Below are 15483 nucleotides of genomic sequence, written 5' to 3'. Positions count from 1 at the left end.
TGTGTCCATAACCTTGGCTGGCTAGCCCCAGCCCCTTCTCAGAGGAGAAAACACAGTGCTGGCACATAGCGTGTTCCCTCAGCGGAAACTATTTGTGTGACTAGTCAGAGGGTAGGGTCAAGTTCTCATTCTCTGGAAGGTCACCTCTATTACCTCTTTACTGCCCCAAATGAATGGCTCTCCTGTAGATGCTCTTTACTTGGAAAAAAAAATCAACAGAAACTGACAAGTTTAGACAAGCTCATCGCTGGAGCCTTCTTCAAAGTCGGAGTGGGGCTCCGGGGTCGAAGCTGACCTCCCCTCGTCTTCCCTTCCTGATCATTAGATTCCATACCCTAAAGCACTATGATGCTACTGGGGGGGGGGGGGGGCGGGGAACACGTGAGTTCAGGCAGCTGTCATTTCTTTGCCCTTGTACTGCATGGGATTATTGCTTTTCGAGCCCTGGAAAGAACAATCTTCCTGTTGGGGGCCCCAGCCGCAGCTACTCTGGTCATCTTCTGTTTCTTTTCTTTTTAAGTTTATTTATTTATTTTGAGAGAGTAAGTACAGGCAGAGAGAGAGAGAGAGAGAGAGAGAGAGAGAGAGAGTGAGAGAATCCCAAGCAGGCTCTGTGCTGTTAGATCACCGCAGCAGTCACAGAGCATTTTCTCCCTCCCTTCCTTGGTGGATCCCCCACGAACCTTCAGCTGCTCCAGGTCCGGCCTCTCCATGCTGACCACGGCGGCCAACAGCTGGTCCTCCAGGCCATCCCTGGTCACCGTAAAGTTGATCAGGGTGGCCTGAGCCTGCAGCTCGGGCTGGTAGTGAGGATTGGCCAGCTTGGTGTGAAGGATGAGCCGGAAGCTGGGGTTGTATTCACATTCTTTGTCTCCGATTTTGATGAATCTGGAACACGAAGGGTCATGTGAAGGTGGGGTGCCTTCCTGTGAGATTTGGTTTGGGACAGAATTCCAGATAGTTTTTGTTTGTTTGTTTTTTGCAAGATCATAGCAAACAATATAGCCACATTCGGATTCCTCTCAAGCAGGTCTAGCCTGAACGCTAGGATTCTTATTTGCCCTAATGTGGGGAACGGGGGTGGAGGGTGGGAGACTTTCTCCCACGGCCACCATGTTGGATTTTGCATGTGCCACTACAGGGAGAGGCATCCAGGGAGTTGCCCAGGGAGGTGAGTACGTTATGAAACGTGCCCAGCAGATGGCAGTAAAGTGTTTGCAGGAAAGGGCACCCTAAGTTTGCAGAAACTTGCCTTCTGGGCTAGCAGCGATGGGGTCCCTTTTCTTTCATGGCTGATGGAGAGTAACTGCTAAGGTGGTTAATTCGGTAAGTGAGCACATACTAAGGACACGGAAAGGGTATTTATGGCCTGGGCAGTGGGTGAGGCTCTGGAATGAAGCAACCCATCATCATAATTACCTCTTCTCCTTCCTCTCTCGTGTCCCTCCTTCTGCCAGACGCTTGCTGAGCCCCTGACCACTTACCAGCCCCCAAAGCCACCAGGACTCAACAGATGGACAGAGAACCGAATTCTCAGAACCCAGAAGTCTGGCTTGGGTAAAAATGACTCATGCTTACGAGTCAGTCTGCGTTTTGACCACTTTCCTTCTAAAGTTCTTCCAAAACAGTGCGCCGCTAACATGTAGGGGGAAGTCAAGGAGGACGTGACCGGACAGGAGCTAAGTGATTCCAGAAAACTGTCTCTACGAGTCAAGGGCAGCTGAGTGTTCCCCTTGGGTCCCGTCAGAGCCATCTGATGGGAGTTAAGGAGAATGTGTTCTGGGCAGAGCAGATCTGCTCACGGTTCTACCTGGGGCGACCATCCAGTTCCTCACACAGGATCAACAACATGGCTAAGTCGTACCGTCCTTTCTTGATGACTTCTCTCCCGAGCAGGGGACCCAGGACAGGATCAACGGATTCTTCCAGGTTTTCGATTAGCACCACATCTCCAGCTTCCAGGGCACGCTCTATGGTTTGGAGATACCTGGGGAGAAAGTCGGGCAGTGTGAGCTGGCGGCAAGGTGCGGATCCACAGGAAATGTAACAGGACGACCGTGGCCTCAGTGGCAAACGTGGAGGTGCAGCTACCTGGGATGACTTCGGCGGTCACGTGCTTCTCTGTTTAAACTGATACTTAGGCGATCTCATAAAGTTTTAGAAAGAAGGAAACGTAAAATGCAAAAAAGAATACGGAAATGAATGTAACCCTTCCATCGGTCATTTACATCTTGGTGTTTAACATGTATGTTTGGAGATATTATATTCTCGAGTTTATTATTTGTATTTTGTTATATATTATTCGTTTATAATTTAACTTACATTTGCACCTCTCTTTGTTATTGGATGTCACGCAGCACATTTATCATTTGGTTCCTGTACGTAAAATGTATCAGAAACATTTCCCCATCTCATTAAATATATATTTGAAAAATTTTATTATTATGTTAATGTTTTTCTTAACGTTTATTTGAGAGAGAGAGTGCGAGCAGGCGAGGGGCAGGGAGACAGGGAGACACAGAATCGGAAGCAGGCTCCAGGATCTCAGCTGTCAGCACAGAGCCCGGCACGGGGCTCGAACTCATGAATTGTGAGATCATGACCTGAGCTGAAGTCGGACGCTTCATCAATAAGCCACCCAGGTGACCCTAAAAATTGTATTATTATGTAAAAAAATGTTTATTTATTTTGAGAGAAAGAGCATGCATGAGCAGGGGAGAGACAGAGAGAGAAGGAGAGAGAGAATCCCAAGTAGGCTCTGTGTTGCCATCACAGAGCCCGATGTGGGGCTTGATCCCATCAACAGTGAGATCTTGACCTGAACTGAAATCAAGAGTCAGACATCCAACTGGCTGAGCCATGCAGGCACCCCTTAAATATTCTTCTAAAATAATTTTCTATGACTGGCTGTCAGGCTGTACTTATATACCTTAATTTATTTAACAATTGCCAAAACTAGGTTGTTTCAAAAGTGTCAGTGTTATGTAGAGTTTAATAAACATGTTAAAAGGTTGATCTTGTCTAAATATATGGATAAGTTTGATGTAATTCCAATTCAAACAATAGATAACAATAAAACTATAGAGATTGATCATAAATAAATCTTAAAGGTAACCTAAAAGAAAACAATAAGGATGATTAAAAATATAAAAGCTACTAAGAAAAAGAGGAGGTATTCATATTAGCTAATACTAAAATATTTTAGGGGCATCTGGGTGGCAAAGTCAGTTAAGCATCTGACTTCAGGTCATGATCTCATGGTTCATGAGTTCAAGCCCCACATCGGGTTTTCTGCTCTTAGCACAGAGCCTGCTTCAGATCCTCTGACCTCCTTTCTCACTGCCCCTCCTCCACTCATATTCTCCTTCCCTCCCTCCCTCTCTCTATCTCTCAAAAATAAATTTAAAAAAATAAAATATTTTATGTAACTTTAACAATATAGATATAGAGGAAGAAGCAAATTCTAAAATATTTTCTATAACTTGAACAAACTGGATATATAGGAAGAATCTGAAAGGGTATCATATCCCCCAAAGTTAGAGTTTTCCCCTGAATGATGAATTATAGGGTATTTAATTTCTTTTATTTTGTAACATCACCCCCCCCCCTTTTTACTGTGATGATACATGACTTTTGTAATGCGAGTTGCCACCATAAATGTTGCTAAATACAAAGCTGAGTAATTAAAAGCTGGTATATTATATAAATGGAAAAGAATAAAGACTGTGTAATAAAATAATACAGAGTAAAATGTCATCTCTAATTAATCAAGGAAAGGATGGAGAATTTAATAAATGGTATTAGAACAATGGCTAACCACCTGAAAGTGAAAATTAGGTCTGTATCTTATATAGCACCCTAAAATATATTTCAGGTTATTGGATTTCAATGTTAAAAGAAAACACCTACAAAAGCCCTAAAAAAATCTAGGTGAATATTTATATAATTTCTGGAGAGAAAAAGGCTTTTCTAATCATGACGTATAGAATAAATGGATGACATATCTGGACACAAAGGAGGCCCTCAGGGGCACGTGGGTGGCTCAGCCGGCTAAGCGTCTGACTCCTGGTTTCGGCTCGGGTCACGATCTCACAGTTTGTGAGTCCGAGCCTCACATCGGGCTCTGCGCTGACAGTGTGGAGCCTGCTTGGGATTCTCAGTTCTCCCTCTCTCTCTCTGCCCCTCCCCTGCTCACTCTCTCTCTCTCTCTCTTGCTCTCAAGAAATAAATGAACTTGAAAAAAAAAGCCCTCAGAATAAAAAACCCCACAGCTGTCATCTGTCAAACCCCATAAATAAGACTAAAAGACAAATGACCCACCAGAGCAAATATCCACTCATGTGATGAAGGGAGACCATACCCAACAGTCTTCACACACATTGTAATATAATATTTACATTCAGATAATATACAACAGATCTAGAAAAGCACCCAACAGAAAAGTGGATGGACAGGAAACAGAGAATTAACTGCACACGTGTTTACCGAAGCCCTACTATGTGTCAGGCACTGTTTTTGGTACTTAGGGATATAGGACGAGCAAAGAGGAAGAACGCTTGTATCTAAAAGGCAGTTGTTGGCCAATTAGAAAGGGATTTTTCTGATGTTTATTTATGTTTTTATTTAGAGAGAGAGCGCGTATACGGGAGAGGCAGAGAGAGAGGGAGAGACAGAGAATCCCAAGCAGGCACTGCACTGTCAGTACAGAGCCTGACTCGGGGCTCGAACTCATGAAACTGTGAGATCATGAGCCGAGCCAAAAGCAGGAGTCGGGCACCGAACCAGCTGAGCCGCCCAGGCACCCCTAGAAAGGAGTATTTTGATCAAAATGCGGGGAGAAGGCCAGGATGACATTAGTCTGATCGATGGCACAGGTTAAAATATACCCGGGCGTACCTTGGGATTCATTTCTCCTCTTATCCTCTCTAGAAGAAAGGATCCGTCTGGCAGTCAATATTTGCTTGAACTATTTTTGTAACATTGCGTGTTTGATTTAAACAACGCTGGCTGATCTGGACCTCTGGGCAACCGCGTCTGGGACGTGTGACCAGACCACCAAACCTCACCTTGGTGGCTGTGGGCTGGGTTTCTAACGGAGAAGCAAATGCTGCCTCCGTCAGTTTTTTTTTTTTTCTTAAATTTAATTATTTTAAAATTGTGCTTAAAATATATGGAACACAAACTCTCCCATCTCAGCCGCTTTTAAATTCTGATTAAGTTTTCAAGCAAAGCTCTGCCAAAGTAAAGTGTGTTTTTATGCACAGGAATCCTTTCATGTAACATCACTGCAACAATCCTATTTTGATTGAGTTCTAAGTTAGCCAGGGGAAAAAAGAAAGCAGTTATGGATGTTTCCATTTCCATTTCCCAGCTCGGCACATCAACTACGTTCACATTACCATGCTACCGTCACCACCTTCCGTCTCCAGAAGTTCTCCACCTTGCAAAACCGAAACTCTGTACCCTTTAACCAGCAACTCCCCACACCCCTCCCTTCCGCCCTTGGTAACACCATCCTGCTTTCTGCCTCTTGCGAATTTGATAACTTGAGGGACCTCCTACCAGTAGAACCATACGGTATCTGGAAAAGCACCCGACAGATCTACAACATAGATCTTTTGGGTCCTTTTGTGTCTGGCTTTTTTCACTCAGCATAATGTCCTCAAGGTTCGTGTCAGAACCGCCTTCCTTTTTAAAGCTGATATTTCACTGCATGGATACAACACGTTTCGTTCATCCGTTCGTGTGTCGACGGATACTTGGGTGGCTTCTACATTTTTTTTTAATGTTTATTTTTATTTTTGAGAGACAGAGCGTGAGCGGGGGAGGAGCAGAGAGAGAGGGGGAGACACAGAATCCGAAGCGTGCTCCAGGCTCTGAGCTGTCAGCACAGAGCTCGAACTCACAGACCATGACATCATGACCTGAGCCAAAGTGGGATGCTCGGCCAACTGAGCCATCCAAGCGCCCCAAGGTCGCTTCTACATTTTGAATATTGTGCACCGCGCTATGAACATGGGCATACAAACGTCCACTGCTTTCAAAATGGTATATATTCTGGCGGACATTGATTTGCTTCCGTGAACCTCAGTTTCCTCAGATGTGAAATGGTACCTACCAGTCGTGCTCGTCTTATCAGTTGTGCGGATTAAGGAAAGCATTTGAGATAAGGTCCCTAACACCAGGACTGGCAATAAATGATCTCTGTCGCTCCTCCTCTTCCCCACGGCGCCCTCCTATCCCGCTCACGTATCCTAACGTCACGGACAAGAATCCAGAGCAGAGACTACAAAGCTAAGTTCTAACCCAGTTAATGAAGCCATGGGGTGGGAGACGCCAAGGTCTGGGGTCGTGAAGTGTGGTGGGTGCTGATAGGAATTCTCAGAGACACTCATGTCCCTTCGTGTAGTAACGGCCCCATCGGGAATGTGTGAAGCTGTACGAGGCAGGCGAAAGGGCTCTCGGGGGTTCACCGCTAACTTGGCTATACTTGCTGCCAACTGCTATATCCGGTCATTCTTCGGGAGACACCGCGTTTGGGTTTGTTCTGCGGGGCGCTGGGCCGGAGGTAGAAACAACGGGTAGACAAGTGGGCTCCAGGATGCGCTAAGACAGGCACTTTTTGGCTCAATGTGAGGGAGACTTTATAAAACACAGAACTGCCTGATGGTGGAGCGTGATGGGGAGGTCATGTCCAAGGAGAGGTGTGAGTGTGAACACGATGGTGGGGGGGTGGGAAGGCGGGGAGAAAGGGCCCCTGATGGGTCAGGAGGCGGTCACGCACGATTCCTAATGACGAACACAACTACCCAGGCATCTTCCATGGAGAGGTGTCCTAAAATGGGAAGAGAAACACAGGAAGGCTCGCGGAGGGACCGGGAGGGTAGAGACAACCCGCTGGGGTTGTCTTACGATCCGCTCACTCCATCTGTCTTCTCTCTGCACAGGTGGTGAGAGTCAGAAGTGATGTGCTCAGCCACCTACCCCTTCTGACCAATCCGGGTGACCCGGAGGTTCTCGCCGTATTTGTTCTTGATCCATTTCATGCCTTGTAGCTGCGGGTCAACCACGAGCGGCCAGCGCTCACAGGTGACCACGATGGTGGCGTTCTCCACGGACATGCGGTCTGCGGGGAGGCCCTGGTTCTGCCAGGCTGCCACGTCGGCCTCGTCCGTCAGCATCCTCAGGGGATCCAGGGTGGGGGTGACCGGGATGGGCACCTGACGAGGGAGAAATGAGGCACGCGCTCAGAACAGAGAGGCAAGCCTTCTTAGCCAGATCCAAATGCCCCTGAAAAGGGCTTTCCTGGCTGCGCGGTTATTTCTGGAAGCGGGTTTTCTGAACGTCCTGAGGGCCTTTTTTCTCTCGGTGGGTGAACAGCAGCAGCCAGGCTCGGTGACCCTTTGTTCATTAGCGCATTCGCCCAAATCAAATTTCTAGCATCGATGATTTGTACATTAGCAACAGCCTCCTGTCTGCCCTCGCCCGTGTTAACAGGGTCACTTTCCTGCTGCTCTCTTGTTGTCACGTGGGCCCCTGGCCTCGTGGGCGTTCCCCTGTCGCTGCCAGCCCACGCCACCCTTGCTGTCCCGTATGTCACCCCCTGCTGACGAAGGCCCGTCTTGCACACAACCGGAGATGCCTACTTTTCTCCCTGCCCAGAACATTCCACTTCCAGGGTGGATTATAGGGCTCCTCCTTTCCTTTTTCTGTTGACCTCTCTCAGCTCAATTCTGCTGCTAGTCCTATTTTCCACTGGGGGCACGCGCGCATTTTTGTTAATTGGGGTAAAATTCACGTAACTTAAATGAACCATTTCATTTATTTTTTTATTTTATTACAAAAAATTTTGGGGGGGGTCGCCTGGGTGGCTCAGTCGGTTGAGCGTCCGACTTCGGCTCAGGTCATGATCTCACGGTCCGTGGGTTCGAGCCCTGCCTCAGGCTCTGTGCTGATGGCCCAGAGCCCGGAGCCTGCTTCGGATTCTGTGTCTCCCTCTCTCTTTGCCCCTCCCCCGCTCATGCTCTGTCTCTGTCTCAGAAATAAATAAACATTAAAAAAAAATTTAAAAATAAAAAAAAATTTTTTTAATCTTTCTTTCTTTTTGAGAGAGAGAGACATAGAGTGAAAGCGGGAGAGGGGCAGAGAGAGAGGGAGACACAATCTGAAGCAGGCTCCAGACTCTGAGCTGTCAACCCAGAGCCCGACGTGAGGCTTGAACCCATGAACCGTGAGATTGTGACCTGAGCTGAAGTCAGATGCTTAATCAACTGAACTACCCAGGTGCCCCTTAAAGGAACCATGTTAGAGTGCACGATTCAATGGCATTTGGTACCTTCACAATGTTGTGTGACCATCAACTCTATCTGGTTCCAAAACATTTTTCTTCACGCCAAAAGGAAGCCCCGTCACTCCCTTGCTCCCCTCTACCCCCCGGTTCCCAACAACCACAAATCCACTTTCTACGCATTTACCTACTCTGGATACTTCACATAAATGGAGTCCTAGGACAGGTGACCTTTCGTGTCTGCTTTCATTTAGTGGGATGTTTGTGAGGTTCACGCACACATGCCCCTTTAACCTCTCTGTGCCTCTGTCCTCTGTGGTCTGTCTTCCCAGTTACCTGAGGAACCCCTGTCCGATCCCTCCCCTTTCCTTTAATCTCACTCACGAGGGCTGCAGATGGCCAGTACTAAAGCATCCTTACCCTGGGGATCAGAAACGTATTTCAAGACCATTTTGTGCACGAAAAGCATTCTCGTGAGAAGAAACCCATAGGTCCCCCCCACCCCGTTCCCGACCACCAAAGGGGCTACAGCACAAAAGTGCCTAGAAACGCCAAACCAAGCCAGCAAAATCCCCGTTAAGCTGCCACTGAGCTCCCCATCTTTATTCACTCAGTTGATGACTGCCCTTTTATTAATTTCCTTTCTCGGGGCGCCAGGGGGGCTCAAATGGTTAAGCATCCGACTCTTGGTTTCAGCTCAGGTCATGATCTCACGGTTCATGGGATTGAACCCCAGGTCGGGCTCTGCCCCGGGAGCAAGGAGCCTGCTTGGGATTCTGTCTTCCTCTCTCTCCCTGCCCCTCCCCTGCTCACTCTGTTTCTCTCTCACACAAAATAAATAAACTAAAAACAAAAACAAACAATTTCCTTTTCCATGGTGTTTGAGATCAACGACAGCTTCGTTTTTATTTTCTAGTACCGTAATAGTACGTACGTGTGTATGTATTTCCGTAACAGTTTTTAAACCACAAATCATCAAGTGAATGAGCCTTTGTGAGCTGATCTCTGCAACCAACCACCACTAGACAATATGGGTTTTATGTTCTGGGTCTCTACCTACAGATGCATTCTGGAATTCAACTCTTCCTGTACATGGTGAACTGCCCGGCTGACTCTTACTGCAGCCAATTTTCGTGAACCTAGTCTCCTCCACCGTCCAGACTAGGACCTTCCTGCGGCCATCCTGGCCTTTAGGGAGGACACACAGGCTGACGCCTCAGTGAACATTTGTGGATTGAGGACTACGAGTCATGGCAAAGTGGACAGGATTAGGAATTATTCTGACTATTGGCTCTAGAACCCCTTTCGATCAGGAACTGGCATTTCCCCACTTGGCCATCTCAGAAGAGGGGGAAGGGCTGGGAGCTAGGAGGACGGGCCAACTACACATGACAGAAGGAGGCAGAAGGGTTTGCACAAGGGGGTCCATGAGCCACGGGCACAGAATGCGCAGCCCTGGGATCTGGTGACAAGGTGTGTTGCAGATCTGGGAAGGGAGCCTTGGGCCCCACTGCGACACTGCCATTTGGCTCAAGAGCAGGGGCAGTGGAGGCAACTCAGGGTGCTTTTGGGGACTCTTGGGGTTCGCAGTTTTGAGACAGCCTGCTGGGCAGTGGACCAGAGTGGCCACGGAGAGCCCAATTAAAGGGGAGAGATGCGGGGCGCCTGGGTGGCTCAGTCGGTTAAGCGTCCGACTTCGGCTCAGGTCATGATCTCGCGGGTCATGGGTTCGAGCCCCGTGTCGGGCTCTGTGCTGACAGCTCGGAGCCTGGAGCCCAATTTGGAATCTGTGACTCCCTCTCTCTCTGCCCCTCCCCCGCTCATGCTCTGCTCTGTCTCTCAAAAAATGAATAAACGTTAAAAAAATTTTTTTTACAGGGGAGAGGCACTGTCCTCAGGTGGCCCAGAGGGCAGTGGATGGCAAGGCAGGGCACTGTATGGGAACACGGCTGCACAGGTCTCCCTCCCAGACCCCAGGATCACTAGGGGACGCTCAGGTGCTAGTGGTGGAAGCACGCAAGAAAGAGCTAGAAGACTTTATTGCCAGGAGGGCTCCCTGGCTGTAGAGCTGTAGGAGAAATCCAGGCTGTACACACCTTTAGCTGGCTTAGGTAGGGTCGCCAGGTGCCGTCCATGAGGCTCTGCCGATATCCCTTCGTGAAGAAGCCGAGGTACGAAACGAAAGCCGTGGTCAGAAGCACGTCTCCGCAGAGTTTGCTCTCCTGCTGTCTCAAGTTCTGCACGGCCTCTGCCCACCTCACGTTCTCTGAGGCCAGTCCCCTCACCTGTGGTTTCAGAGAGCAGAGGGGACAGGCGACGCATCATCCCACAGGCCGCATACAGACCCCGGGATTGAGTCACACGGGACGCACGGTGCTCGTCTGCTGGCAGCAGTCTCGGGACGTCGTTCAGGTGGCCCTGTGGATCCACGGGGAGTCGCACATTTTTGGGGAACGAGACCCTGTTCTGTTCTGTGCTATGTGTTATTGGGGCTGTGGATGGATTACAGGGTGTGAACGCGGGCTTGGAGAAAATTAAATACGACCGTGTCGGTTAATCACTTAGCACAGTGCCTGGGATGCAAACATACTAGAAGCTCATGCACCTCCCCCTCTCCTCTCCAAATGCTGGGGAGAGGAAAAGAAATAAAATCAATCCCACGCGCTATAAATAATTCACAGTGGGCGGGGAGACAGACATGGTAATGAAGGCCCAGAGTCAGAAGTACTGAAACATGGCCGTGCGTGAGGCACCAAGATGGCGGAACACGTCCTGACTCTGCCCGCCCCGCTTTGGTATGGCGCTCCTCTCCCAGGGGGAGCCCCTCTCTGGGGAGGAGGGGCCTCCTTTCTACAGTAGGCATCTGGTAGAGGTGAGTCTGTGTTGTGACTGATCCCTTTTTCCTTCCTTGAGAGATGGCATCAGAGAACATCACAGCTGGAAGAAACGTTAAGGATGTGCCAGCCCAACCATTCCCATGCCCAGGTTTTAGGTGACACGGATAAAGACCAGTAAGTCTCTCCAGAACCTCTAGGTCAGTAGAGACAGGGTTGGTTTCAGAGCGTGTACGCCCTGCCTGCCTCCCAAGAGGTTCAATTCAGAAAACTCCCGGGCCAGGCAGAGAAGGCCGTGCTAAGTTCTGGAAGCCAAACAGAAAGCGGAATGGGAGGCCAGCTGGGAGGTCTGGACTACCTCTTGCAGAAGAGCTGTCTCTACACTGAATTGTTCCATTAAAACCATCGTCCCAAAGCTACTCAACAGCAGGGGAGACAGACAACGGCACAGATGCACGCCTTTCTTCCCGGAAGCCATGGCTCATTTCGGTCATGGTTGTGACTCACTTCTCCCTAAACGAGAAAACCTGGCTCTGTTTTATAAACAAACGGTGGCTGGAATAAACATAAAAAAGGTATCAGTTCTACCTTTGGAGAGAAAGGTGTTGTGAAGGCTCTCCATTGAAGAGAAATCATACCCCGTGGACGGTGCCTTCCAGGATCTTAGCTGGTTTATGAGGAAACATATAAGCCGCAGGGGATTAAAAAAGGCAATGAATACTGACACTCTTTTCCTCAAGAGTTGGTGTCTACAGGGGCGCCTGGGTGGCTCAGTCAGTTGAGCGTCCGACTCTGGCTCAGGTCATGATCTCATGGTTCGTGGGTTCAAGCCCCGCGTCGGGCTCTGTGCTGATGGCTCAGAGCCTGGAGCCTGCTTCAGATTCTGTGTCCCCCTCTCTCTCTGCCCCTCCCCTGCTCGCGCTCTGTCTCTGTCTCTCAAAAGTGAATAAAGATAAAAAAAAAAAAAAAGAGTTGGTGTCTATGTGCCCCCTCCCTGAACCCGCGACCAACAGAACGCAGTGGAAGTGATATTCTGTTGGGTTTTGGCCCCAGGCCTTAAGAGACCGGGACCTTCTGCTTTCTGTCTCTGGGAGCCCTGGGTCTCCATGTAAGACGTCTAAGTACCCTGCTGGAGAGACCTTCCAGGGGCTCCTGCCAAGGTGCATGTGGCAAACCAGCCAGCCGCTGGCTGAAGAGTGCTGAGTGGCCCCAGGAGGCGCCACACAGGGCAGAGGACCCGCAGGTTGAAACCTACCCAGATTCCTGGCCTGCAAACCCGTGAGAGGCAATGAAATGATTGTTGTGCTAAACCGCTAAGTTTTGGGGGGGGCAGTCTGTTAGACACCCACGAGACAGGCACCCTGCTGTGACCCTCGGATTTAGTTTTGCAGGGAGGCTGGAGCCCGCGTGCGGGTGTTTGTGCACATGTACGTATAGGCAAGGTCACGCTCAGAAATGCTCAGGGTTGAGAGGTCTTCTTCTCTCCTGCTTCTCTCTCAGCTCCTCATCCTGGCCACACCCTCATCATCAGATGTTAGATGGGTAAGAGCTTCGGAGCTCACCTGTCACGCAGCTACCTTCGTCCTGGACCCCTTCCTCCGGCTGATGCACGTATAGGCACATCAGCATGTCACGTGTCACCGGCTGCCTGATAGGTCAAGGGCTCCCACCTTCCCTACTGATCCGTCTCTGTAGGAAAACTTTTTTTTTTTTTAAATTAAAAAAAATTATTTGAGAGAGAGAGAGAGAGAGAGAGAGAAAGCATGTGGGGAAAAGATGCAGAGGGAGAGAGAGAGAGACAGAATCTCAAGCTGTGACGAGTCCTGACATGGGACTTGAGCCCACGAACCATGAGATCATGGCCTGAGCTGAAGTCAAGAGTTGGATGTTCAACCTATTGAGCCACCTGGGAGCCCCGGAAAACTCTTTTGAGCACACCAGGGTGTGCGTTCACACTTCTCAGGATCTGGTCCCCGCATCCCAGCACATTTAAATATTCCCCCCCGCCCCCCAAGTCAGAGCATCGCTAAGCTGTGCTCTATTTTGCACCTCTGTGGCGCCTGACAAGCTCGGATAATATGATCAAGGCTCAGGCTGCTGGGGCTCACACTCACCAGGCGATTTGCAAGGGAGATGACGCCTGCGGTCGCTTCGGCTTCTTGCTGACATCTGAGCTTGTCTGCCGTGGCTTTCTCAAACTTGGCTGTGAGTTTGGCCAGGTTTTCATTAAGGTGCTGTTGAGGAAGGAGCATGAGGTCGATCAGTAATTCCAGCCTGAGTCACCTCTAGTGCTGCTGAGACAGATGCATGTGTCAGTGATTTTTTTTAAATTTTTTTTTTTTTCAACGCTTTTTATTTATTTTGGGGACAGAGAGAGACAGAGCATGAACGGGGGAGGGGCAGAGAGAGAGAGGGAGACACAGAATCGGAAACAGGCTCCAGGCTCCGAGCCATCAGCCCAGAGCCTGACACGGGGCTTGAACTCACGGACCGCGAGATCGTGACCTGGCTGAAGTCGGCCGCTTAACCGACTGCGCCACCCAGGCGCCCCTGTCGGTGATTTTTAAGGAAGGCCCCCGGGGGGAAGGTATAAGGGGCTGAGGAAGGCTGGGCAGAGAAGGAAAGGAAGGGAAATCAGGGGTGATCTTGGGGGAGAGTCCAGGTGGACGTCTAGATCGGTCCTGACCCAAGTGAGAGGGCTGAGTTTCCCACCTCAGTGCAGAGCCAAGGTGGGGGGGGTGGTGACAGACATAGAGGGGGGGGTGCATAAATTCTCTCTCTCCTTGTAGTGGGGGAAAATGGGTTGCAGGAGCCTATCAACGAAGGCAAGGGCTGCTGTTCAAAGCAAAAGTGCACCAAAGGCTGGGGTGGCCTGAAAATGTTCAGGAGGATCCCGGGGGTCCTGGAGGGAAGCACACTGTGCCTGGGGCAGCAGGTCTGTGGTTTGGGATTGGGCTGTCTGCAATCTAAGCCCTCCCCTTGCTTTAAGGTCTTAGGAGTACGGCTCACTTTTGCTTAACCTCATCGATTCTCTCCAATGATCCTGAAGTCGAGGAACGTTTTATAAAAAGACATGGTTTTAAGGTTTTCTAAATTGATCAAGAATTTAGAATTGACGTGCATAGCTTCTGTTACCCCTGGAATACACATTTGCATTCACAAAGACACAGGGACACGGGGCATAGCCCTCGAAGTATGTCTCAGGTCACCACGATAATGGAGTCGGGCTGCCTTTTTGGCCATTACCAAGTCACAAGAGAAACCACTCACGGGCCAAGTTTATACAGCCAAGCAGTTGGAAAAGCACGTGGTGAGCTGTCCGATTAATGATGGCAGACTGGCCACACTCACTTACTTCCTCCTCTCCCTGAGGCTTGCTCTAAAATAATTATGCAACAATTGAAAATGTCAAATCCTTAACACTAAGCAATTGTTGAGGGTCATTGGAGGGGGAGGGATTCCAATAGATTTATGGCAGACTGGACTCGTAGAGGAGTGGAAAGTTCCAGAGCAGGGCACAGGAAGCTGCAGTACAGAGTGGGCCTCAGTTCGCCAAAGGGGATAGGCACTGGGGATTTGGAAACGTCAGGTGTGATGGGGTGGGATGCTGAAAGCCAAAGGGTTTATTGGAAGCTTACTGATCCTCTACCCCCATCTCCACTCTCGTGCTCAGTGTCCAATGCCACCAGGCATCCGTGTCACCAGCAGGACACTCAACAGTGGCGGAGAGAAGACGCCACATTGTGGCATATGGGATGTAGCCAACAGAACTCAACTGATCCCCAAAACGAGTTCTTCCAGTGAGCCAGCTCTGCCCTTGCCTACAGAGCTCTCACCAGATCTTGAGTTCTTATAAAACACAAAAGACAAAAAGGCATTTGATGAAGCCTGGATTGAGGTAAACAAGAGGGCAACAAAAGCAACAACCTGAGACAAGAGGTAACGTCAGCCACAAAGAGCACAAGAAAGCCTAAAATCCTTCACGATGAGTTTCTTAGGAAGATTCGAGATGTCTCATCCATAAAACAAGAAGAGGATGCTAGTAAAAGGAACAGGGAACACAAAAGCGATTGTGGAAATTATTATTATTGTTGATGTAAAAAAAATAATAAATTCAAGGGAAGGGGCCCCGTGGGCTCAGTCGGTTGAGTGTGCAACTTCGGCTCAAGTCATGATCTTACAGTCTGTGGGTTCGAGCCCTGCATAGGGCTCTGCGCTGACAGCTCAGAACCTGGAGCTGTCAGGTTCGGATTCTGCATCTCCCTCCCTCTCTCTCTCTGCCCCTCTCCTGCTCACACTCTGCCTCTCAAAAATAAACAAACATTTAAAAAAAATTTTTTAATTCAAGGGAAGAGTTAAAAG

At 49.2% G+C, this 15483-nt stretch overlaps 1 protein-coding gene across 1 annotated transcript in view; it reads right to left on the bottom strand.

Moving 5' to 3' along the window:
• The window catches only part of DNAH9 (dynein axonemal heavy chain 9), a 337407-nt gene that overhangs the window by 79500 nt on the left and 242424 nt on the right, over positions 1-15483 (bottom strand). Inside the window, exons 51-55 of the mRNA XM_058704720.1 lie at positions 13236-13355; positions 10384-10572; positions 6985-7220; positions 1865-1987; positions 684-888 (exon numbers count right to left, since the gene is read on the bottom strand). Of these exons, the coding sequence (XP_058560703.1) occupies positions 684-888; positions 1865-1987; positions 6985-7220; positions 10384-10572; positions 13236-13355 (873 nt within the window). The remainder of the gene's footprint in view (positions 1-683; positions 889-1864; positions 1988-6984; positions 7221-10383; positions 10573-13235; positions 13356-15483) is intronic.

This window comes from Neofelis nebulosa, chromosome 16 (genome assembly GCF_028018385.1).
Source record: "Neofelis nebulosa isolate mNeoNeb1 chromosome 16, mNeoNeb1.pri, whole genome shotgun sequence".
NCBI lineage: Eukaryota > Metazoa > Chordata > Mammalia > Carnivora > Felidae > Neofelis > Neofelis nebulosa.
Note: the sequence above shows the minus strand (reverse complement) of the source record. Positions and strands in the feature narration are given on the sequence as shown.